This window comes from Taudactylus pleione, unplaced genomic scaffold, assembly GCF_031769625.1.
Source record: "Taudactylus pleione unplaced genomic scaffold, aTauple2 ptg000268l, whole genome shotgun sequence".
NCBI classification, from domain to species: domain Eukaryota; kingdom Metazoa; phylum Chordata; class Amphibia; order Anura; family Myobatrachidae; genus Taudactylus; species Taudactylus pleione.
In genome coordinates, this window is record NW_028284670.1 from 5454961 (window position 1) to 5465291 (window position 10331).

At 42.8% G+C, this 10331-nt stretch overlaps 1 protein-coding gene across 1 annotated transcript; it reads left to right on the plus strand.

The window, feature by feature from the left end:
* Positions 1 to 1246: 1246 nt before the first annotated feature.
* Positions 1247 to 2257, plus strand: LOC148513916 (olfactory receptor 5AR1-like). The gene has a single exon (XM_088481333.1). It carries the CDS (start codon positions 1247 to 1249, stop codon positions 2255 to 2257), a length of 1011 nt encoding a protein of 336 aa, XP_088337459.1.
* The last annotated feature ends 8074 nt before the right edge of the window (positions 2258 to 10331 follow it).

The following is a 10331-nucleotide window of genomic DNA, read 5'->3' on the forward strand; positions in this document are numbered from 1 at the left end:
AATCAGTGGCAGGGTGTTGCTCAGGGATAATCAGGGGCAGAGTGTTGCTCAGGGATAATCAGGGGCAGAGTGTTGCTCCGATGTAATCAGGGCAGGGTTTTGCTCAGGGATAATCAGAGGATGGATTTTGCCATGCCAGCAACCCTTATGCAGCTTGTCATGGACCAAAATTATGTGTCTGCTGGTTTAAAATATGAAGAACCTGTCAGATGTTCTCTAGTTTGTAGATATGGTGGTCTCTCATACTTCTTCCAGGAGAGACACAAATGGTGATTATTTGGGATTAGCTGGTGGGGAAGAAGCTGAAGTCTCTGGAAGGCTTCCTTGTGCAATGCTCCTCCAGAGGCAATCGGAACCTCCCACTCATCCCCCTCGGTGAGTGCTTTGTCCCCATCCAACAGAAAGACAGTTGAGAGCTAATTGTTTATATGTTTGTCTAAATTGTTATTTAGTCCTTAAAACATTGTGAGATGTCCAATTACATGGTTTGTAGCATGCAACATTCAATTCTGTCTTATTCTGGAGCACATCTATACAGTAAAAACTCTAGAGTCCTGATTCAGAGATGGACGCTGCTGCATCGGCTCTTGCATCTGTTGCCGGAGTCGCGGCTGTGATAATATGCAAATGCTAGTATCAGTCCTCCTCTGGTGTAGTAGCCTGCGTCTCAATGAGCAAGCATTGAAATGTATACTTTCAGTGTCTCTGCGCACTTTAACACCGCCAATGATTCCCAACATTCCACCATCGGTGCACCACCAACAAGTGCATCAGCCCTATGGTAAGTGCAGTTTCTACATCTGATTATGACCTCCTGTGTGAGCAGATGTACGTATTTTGATGCAACTGTATTCAACAAAATTACCACTAGCTGCCTGTACCATCAACCACCCTGTTATTTGCCTGGTATGCCCACAAAAATCCATAGACCCTGCGTCTGATTCGGTACTGTGTCTCTGAGCAGTAATAGACGGGAAGCATACTTGGTGTGGCCCAGACTTATGGGCAGACTTCCAACATCGGCCAACTGCATGCAGCATCGTCACTGTGTCATCTCTGAATTAGGCCCACAATGTGGATAAGGAGTGGAATATATATTTGTCCTTGCACATAATTTTTTTGCTGGTTCTATTTTGTGTTTTTGGCTTTATGGGGCATTGCTTGTTTTGGAGGTTTTTTATGTGTATGAATTATTGCTGTATCTAATCAATATTTATTTCATCCCTATAGTACATACAGATAAACAATGGACGTCATAAACAAGACCCAAGTGAGAGTGTTTGTGTTCTCTGGACTCACCAACAATGGAAAACTTGCCCCATTCCTCTTCATAGTCTTCTTACATGTTTACATAGTGACCGTATTGGGAAACATTGGCCTGATGGCCATTGCCCGTATCAGCTCCAACCTCAGCACTCCGATGTACTTCTTCCTGAGTTACCTCTCTCTGGTGGACCTTATCTACTCCTCAGTTATAACTCCTAAAATGCTCTCTGACCTTATCTCCATGAGGAAGACCATCTCATTTGTTGGGTGTGCCCTTCAGTTCTACTTTTTTGCTGGTCTGGCCTGTACTGAGGTTTTACTTCTTGCAAACATGGCGTATGACCGATATGCTGCCATCTGCCACCCCCTCCATTATGTCTCTATAATGACCAAGAACATATGTATGTATCTAGTTGTCCTGGCTTTCTCCATTGGCTTCTTGCAGTCATCATTTCAGACCATCTGTGTATTCACCCTCCAATTCTGTGGCTCAAATCTTATAGATCACTTCTACTGTGACGTCCCTCCGCTGCTCCAGCTGTCCTGCTCTGACACGTTCTCCTGTGTCATAGTCACTGTGTTCTTTGTAGTTTCTTGCGGCATGGGGTCATTTATAATTATCCTGATCTCATACACATTCATCCTTTCTTCCATTCTACGGATGAAGTCTGCTGAGGGCAGGCAGAAAGCATTCAGCACATGTTCTTCACATGTCACTTGTGCCTCCATCTTCTATGTGTCAGTTTTCTTTACTTACCTACGCTCTCCTTCCAATGTCATTGAGTACCAAGACAAGATGGCTGCCGTCTTCTATTCTGCAGTGACACCAATGCTGAACCCACTTATATACAGCCTGAGGAACCAACAAGTGAAAATAGTCATCATACGAGCAATGCACAATCTTACTGATGTACATATAATTCTGTCATTTATTAGGGATAAAGTTGGGGTTCTGTCAGTAATGTTTAAAGTACACAAAACATATAAGTAGCCAATTTAACCTCTACACTGCTGAGAGTTTTCTCACCCTTGTGCTGAGGCCAATTTACGATTCTAGCGCTCATCACATTCCAATATCGATATCAATACTTTTATACGCAGTGCCCACACAAAGTTTTTGACACAAAACTTTTGAGCCTGATTCAGAAGCGGACGCAGTGTCGATGACGGACGCAAGCGGCCGATGTTTCCAGTCTGCGCATGCGTTCGAGTCACTGTGCACATGAGTCCAGATGGTTGCCTTCGGGAGCCACAAAATGAATTTGGACAAAAGCTGGGGGTTTCAGTGGGCATCTTTGGGAGGTAAAATAAGAATGTCTGGCCAGACGTGGGTGTGCTGGGAGGGTTTTACAGTCAGCCCGGTGTTGGATTAGCGCTGCAGCCTGTCAGAGTCTTGGGGCGTGATGTAATAGAGTTTGAGTTTGCAAAATTGCGAGTTTGCCGCAAAACTCGCACATTTTGTAATTTCGACCAATGTAATAGCGTGCGAGATCATGCAAACTCGCATATTTCAAATCGCACATTTTTCTAAATCACATCCAGATGCTTTCACCAGCATGTACATACAACTCGTGCAATGTAATAGGATGCGAGTTCGAAACTCGCACATAAAACATTACCATTATCTCGCCCAAAAAAAGACCAAGGTGAGAATGAAGAGTTGTATGTGATTTTTTTTTTTTTTTTTGGGGGGGGGGAGGTTAAAAAGGAATATTTCAATCCATAAACATATATAAATATGCATATAAGTGTATAAACACATTTTTAAGTATGTAAATACTATGTTTTTTTGTGTATAAATACCATTACCCAAACCCAAAATGTAATGTTTTTCAGAAGGGGCCTATTTACTAAGCAGTGTTATTGTAGACAAAGTGTGTGCCCCCTATTCGCCGTATTCAATTCCAAAAGACGCGAAAACGCAACTGTGAACCGGGCGAAAAGTGCTGTCGGCATTGGTGAAATCTGCCTGACACCCCCAACTAGATGCACTAACATTGGGGTTCAATGTAGATGCCCCTGAATAGGCCTAATCAAGCTATTTGGGGTACTTAAGTACTGGCAATTGCCTCTAATTAGTGCCTTTACACAAGTGCTGATGAATTGCATTAAGCAGTTTTTTTTAGTAAAAATAATATGTCCTGTCAAATTTGTTGTACTTGAAACTGGGTGCAAGCATGTTGTAAAGTCACTACGTGACGTTTTATAAACTGATAAAAATGTACCTCAAGCAAACATTTGCAATCCAAAAAACACCTTAACATACTTGCAGACCACCCAAAAGTCTATTTTGTTAGTTTACAAGTTTGTACCCCCACTTTGCACTTTGATGCCCCCATTTTCAAAGTACTGTTTTGGGGTATTAATATTATTTTTTAGGGTTTTTTAATGCAGTTATCCTTTGAGGGGCTATTCCAAGGAAGGGTGCTGAGTGATTTCCCCACCCTTGCACCCCAAATTATCGATTTTGCACTTTTTCTCTCAAACTATTCCGAGGCAAATCTTTTTTGCCTATTACATTGCCTTGCATTTTCGTGTACGTGAAAACTATTTTGTTTTGAATACGGAGATGTTTCCGCCTGACAAAAAGTCACAATCGGCGACACTTTTTGGCGGTTTTTGTCGGTTTCCAAGTTTTTGCCACTAAGTTTAGTATTTATAAAGAAAGACAGACACGAATTTGAATTAACTAACTTTACTAAACTAGTAATATTTCTGCAAAATTAACATGACATTTTTGGGAATATAAAAATTACTGTGAGGCAGATGAGCCTCTACCACTCCCTGCTCCTATAGTTGCAGCGGGTTCCGGACTATAGATATACAGTAATTAGTAAGACAATGTCTAGATAGACACCAGATGTTAGACAGTTAATAGTTAGACAAGGATTAAAGTTCGACACACTAAAGTTAGACATTTAAAAAGTTCGACAGGTACAAAAGATCGACAGGGTCAAAAGTTCGACATGAAAAAGATCGACATAAAAATTTTCGACACATTTTTATTTTTTTGGACTATGGTTAGGTTTAGGGTTAGGGTTAGGCACTTACTAGAGGGTTAGGGTTAGGCACTTACCCCCACGGTTAGGGTTAGGCACTTCCCCAGATGGTTAGGGTTAGGCACCAGGAGGGAGGGTTAGGGTTAGGCACCAAGGGGAGGGTTAGGGTGAAGATTAGGGATAAGAAACAAAAAATAATAATTGTCGACCATTTTTGTGTCGACCATTTTCATGTTGAACTTTTGACCCTGTCGACCTTTTGTACCTGTCAAACTTTTTACATTTCTAACTTTAATGTGTCTGACTTTTGTTTGTATCTAACTTTTTTCCCTGTCTAACTATTGACTGTCTAACATCTGGTGTCTATCTAGACATTGTCTAACTAATTACTGTTTATCTCTTATACCACATCCAGTAGCACTCCCCCCTTGTATGGGCACTTCACCTCGGTGGACTGATTGGTGAGGCTGTTTGGGGACTGGTGGCTTGTGAGCTGGGAGTAGATATTGATGGCACTTCCCTAAGGGACCTTTGTGCCACCAGCTCTCTTTGTAATGCCACATAGGCCTGGGTTTGCTCCCGTATGGCTGCATTTTGGTCTCCGGCCACCTGGGTTTGCTCCCGTATGGCTGCATTTTGGTCTCTGGCCGCCTGGGTTTGCTCCCGTATGGCAGCATTTTGGTTTTTGGCGGCCTGTGTTAGCTCCACCAGATGCCTACTCAAGTCACTGGCCATATGGATGTGGGTTCCCAGGGCTACTGCGTAGGTCCTATTTAGCTTCCTGAGGTGGTGTGTGATGCTGTCTTTCCATGTACTGCATCTGGTGTTGATGGAAGGTGTGCAGGGACTGAGCCAGCTCATCTGCCCTGGGGGTGGGTGGCTGTGCTGTTTGCTGTGTGGGTGGCTGTTGCTGGTTGCTGTTTGGGTGGCTGTTGCTGGTTGCTGTGTGGGTGGCTGTTGCTGTTTGCTGTGTTGGTGGCTGTTGCTGTTTGCTGTGTGGGTGGTTGTTGCTGCTGGGTAGGTGGAATTTGGCTTGTTGCTGCCACAGGACTAAGAGGAAAAGTAGCTTCAGCCTCCTACTAGTCCTCAGATGTGTAGGACACCAAGCCAAAATGTGTGCCCTGGGTCCTTTGTCGCTGGTGGCCTGGACCTGATGGTCCTGAAATGTAAATATTTAAATATAGTATAACTAAAATGTTTAAAAGTGTGTTTGGACTAATTATATCTATGCTTAAAAACAGGTACATTCAGTAGTGATTGCAGTAAAGTGACACAATGGGTGTATCTGTATGATAAATGCTACGTTACAGTGTTATCGCTTGTGACACTGTAACGTAGCAATCTGCATGCAGATACACCCGCAGTCTGACAAAAAATATAGGTCTGCCGCATATCATTGGAAACAGCAGAAGCGGCTTGTGTATACGTTTTACATTGATGTGCAAATAAAACACATTGTTAACATTAAAATGGCTAAAATAAAAATACATGGCATGCCAACATTATAAGGCCTGTTTAACATGCAAGGAGGCTATATGTATGTGTGCACATCTCTATCACTACCTTTTCATTAATACTTTCAAAACAATAATAAGTTGGGCCCATATTTTGGGCATTTCATTGTTTTAGGTCTTAATGTCACAATGTTAAAGTTAATTAAGTAATGAGACATTAAGTTTTGATTCTAAACAAAAATAAACACATGTAAATCTGTGTAAGTTTATTTTTAAAACTTTTTGTTAACTCACCAGCCTCCTCCATTGACCTTTCCATGAGAGGCCTTTTTGGAGTTCTTGTCCTCCTTGGTGCAGCAGATGTGATTTTAAAAATGTAAAAAATAAAAATTAATACACAAAAAACAAACAATTCTAAACAATTACACAACATGCATCCTAAAATTTGCAATAATGAGTACATAATGTAATTATGGGAGTGCCTACACCAAGTATTTTATATTAATGTACAGTATGAGACATATATTATATATATTGTAAATTTTAGTTTATAAACATAAATGCAGAGGTTCAGGGATACTGCCACATATGTTTGCATTTTTGTACCTAAGCAAAATGTAACATATTATTTGACACATTTCATTTGCAAAGTTAAAAGTAAAAGCAGCCCATACACGGTGCAATAAAGCAGGTGAAACAAAAGATTGGTACTATTTGGCTGCTATATCGCACGGTGAATGGCCCACTTTAAGGTGCGTACACACTAAAAAATGTAAAAAAAAATAATTAGTTCTCCAATACTTGTAATTTCAGTATTTTTAAAAAGTACAGTGAAAAGTAGTAACATTTGTTTGCATACTCACCAGGACATCAGTGTCTACAATATGTGGACCTGGAAAAACCTCAGGAGTAAAAACCGGCCTCAGCACCTGTTCATATGGAGTGAACTCTCGCTGCTCGCCCTCCTCCTGTCGTGCATCGCAGTCTATGCTCCTCAGCCATTTTATCTTTTGTGTTCCTTTTAATTATATATTCATTATTCATGTTCAGTATTCATTATAGCGCTTTTTGATATTTTTTAGTTCATGCCGGAATACACTTAGTGCATTCACTGCATCAGTGATGTTACGTCACATCTCCTTTTGCCGCGCTGCTGACGTCCGGTGTGACTGTGCCCCAAGCAGGCGGGGAAAAACAGGAACTATTGCATGCACCAGGGCGCAATTTTCATCATAACTGAAGCGTATATTATGCCCAGTCCATGTTTTCCCAGGGGCTGGGGGAGCTTCAGCCTCCTGATCTTCAACACTATACTCCGCCTCAGACTCCACCTCCTGCACTTCCTGCTCCTCACTGTCCTGCTCCTCCACCTCTTCACTGTTCATCTCTTCGCTGCTCACCTCCTCACTGCTCACCTTCTCACTGCTCACCTCCTCACTGCTCACCTCCTCACTGCTCACCACCTCACTGCTGAGCTCTTCACTGCTCACCTCCTCACTGCTCACCTCCTCACTGCTCACCTCCTCACTGCTGACCTCCTCACTGCTGACCTCCTCACTGCTCACCTCCTCACTGCTCACCTCTTCACTGCTGACCTCCTCACTGCTCACCTCCTCACTGCTCACCTCCTCACTGCTCACCTCTTCACTGCTGACCTCTTCACTGCTGACCTCCTCACTGCTCACCTCCTCACTGCTGACCTCCTTACTGCTCACCTCCTTACTGCTCACCTCCTCACTGCTCACCTCCTCACTGCTGACCTCCTCACCAATATCAGGTTGCAGTACAACCTCCTCCTCCTCCTCCACCATCCTGGCCACCCTCCTTGCTTTTCTGGATGCCATGCTGCAGCACAACTCCAATACAATTGTAAGGTTTTTTTTTTCCTCTCTCTCACCACTCCTTCACAAAACTCCTCACTACCTTTCAAAGGACAAAATGGAGGATAGGGGTTTATATAGGGTGTGTGAGGTAGGCATCAGGAGACTTTTGAGGGCCAATGTGTGAAATTGTTTAAAACTCTACATAACACTAAATTAAACTCGCATTCCGGTTGTTCCAAAAAAACACATATTCCAGATCTGTATTCTCATGAAAACACGCACGCCAATTCGCATTTTTACCGAAAACTCGCACCCCATTATATTGCGCAAGTTGCAGGGGAAACACGTACTAAACAAATGTGCGAGTTTAAAAATGACTGAAAACTCGCACTCTATTACATTCCGCCCTTGGTCGGAAGATTATTAACATATAGATGCAGTTGCAGCCACAACGGCGTACACCGCTGAATGAGGCCCTATTTTCAGAAAATGCCATTAGTCTTTTTCATCTTTCTAACATGTCAAAAAACATTTAACCCAAATGGCCAAAAAACTCTTTTTAAATGAAATTTAAAGAAAGGGAACCAAAAGCAAATGAGATTTTTTCACCGTTTTATACACCCACAAATAAATACTAAGTTGGACTTGCTTCAGAAAAATTAAATTAAATTAAATTAGATCAAAATTGATAATCACTTGACACGGAATTAATGACAATCAAGCAGGGGTGTCTTAAGAGAGGAGGGGGCCCATGTGCACTGCCTGTGCGGGGCCCCCTCCTCTCTCCTCGGTGGCCGGCAGCCGACTGATGTGGCTGGCCAGCCACCAGAGTATTAGTAGACTCCGGGCACTAGAGTGTGCCCGGAGTCTACTGCGCATGCGCAGAACACCGGAAAAAAGTCCGCAGCAGCCATTTCTGGTGTTCTGAGCAGCGCAGACACCTGACACGGGACATCGGACAGGTGAGTTTAAACTAATATGGTTGCAGGGTGTGCGGTGCGGGGCCCCCCTGGGCCCAGGGGCCCGTGTGCCCCGCACACACTGCACCCATTATAGATATGCCACTGCAATCAAGACTCCAAATCAATATAATGAATTGATTATCCTTTGTATAACATGTATCAAATAGAACAGTAACACAATAAAAGTGCACTATACACTGTTTTAATGTGTTATAAAGACTGTTATAAAAGGTTCCCAATAGGAACCACTGGCATATTTATTTAGGACACTCTGTCCAGAAAAACAGTTCTCACTGGACCTTTGCACAAGAGTAATTGTGATCTTTGATCCTCACATTTCAGACCTCCGGGTCTGTAGCGATAATTCACCAAAGGAATCTGCGGTGCTATAAAGGGCTGCTGCTGGAATAGCTCCCAGTGTTTAAGGCAGTAGCCAAATGATCCAGAATTCTGCAGCTCTGGAGGCAATAATCAACTCAGCTTGTGACCGCCTCTACCAGCCGCTGTATAAATTCAAGTCCAGCGAGACAACCACAGCTCTGCACCAGCACAAGAAGTGGCTCCCGCAAATGAGGTCAATGTAGGTAATCAGGTAAGTGTCCGGCAAGGTACAGTTAACCCTACTGACGCATTTCGCTTCTGTTCAAAGAGGCTTTATCAAAGAGTGATTATCAATTTTGATAGATTTAGTAGCGTGACACCATTTTCAATCTTTTGGGTAGTGACTATAGTTTGTAGTATTTTGGGGGGCTTACACAGGCCCATAGGTGTATGCTGCTGTATTTATTAGTAAAACTAATTGTGCATTAGCGCCCAGCTGGAGTGTTTCATTTTTTTGTATATTTTAAACGTATGTATCCATAAATAATAATTTATTATTACTTTAGAGGGGATGTAGTTATTAGACCACCGGAAAAAGATGTCAGTGGTCTAAATGCCGATTGTTCAAGCCTGACATGGGACTTAAGATAGGCGTCAAAATACAGATCCCTATCTTAAACATGACACCAGAATCCTGACAGATGCCATCCCGAACAAGGAACCTCCGGGGGGACTTAGGGTTTAGCAGCCCCCGGGGAGAGTTAGGGTTAGGATAGGGGAAGTTAGGGTTAGGCACCCCCCAGGGGGGTTAGGGGTAGGCTAGGGAAAGGGGGGTTAGGGTTAGGTGCCCCTGGGGGGGAGGTTAGGGATAGGCACCCCACCGGGAGGGTTATGTTTGGGGTGCGGGAAGGGAAGGTTAGATTTAGGCACCCCCGAGGAGATTTAGGGTTGGGAGTTTTAGGGTTAGGCACCACCAAGGGAGTGTTGGGGGGGAGGGGAGTGTTAGGATACTTACCAGCCGGCATTGAGATTTCCTCCTGTTGTGCTTCCACAGTCGGGATTTGAACCGCCGGTATTTCAATCCTATTCCCTTTGGGAGTGCTATAGCAGTAAAATGATGTCCGCGCTATTGTGACAGGGAGTAATTGGAAAACTGTATTATACGTCCTTAGGGCTGCCACAGATCAAAGTGACTCCTTCCAAGATCACCGGAATAGATAATTGATATGTGGATATGATCTTATAGGGCGCACCTATTGGGACTGTATGTGTAAAAAAACTAGGCTTAGCGTTATCAAAAAATATTATAATGTACACTTATGTGTATATCTAATTGTCTTATATATGAATAATTTGATCAATATATTATATACAAATAAAAAAATATCGTTTAATGAAACACAGTATGAGAATGCAATTCAGATAAAATATATCAGTATGTATACTCAATGTATAACAGGGTTTATGATAGCACGAAATAAAAGCACACAGTAAATATAAGTATAT

Excerpts from the sequence above, each read along its gene's own strand:
- LOC148513916 (XM_088481333.1), top strand. The coding sequence starts at position 1,247 with ATGGACGTCATAAACAAGACCCAAGTGAGAGTGTTTGTGTTCTCTGGA.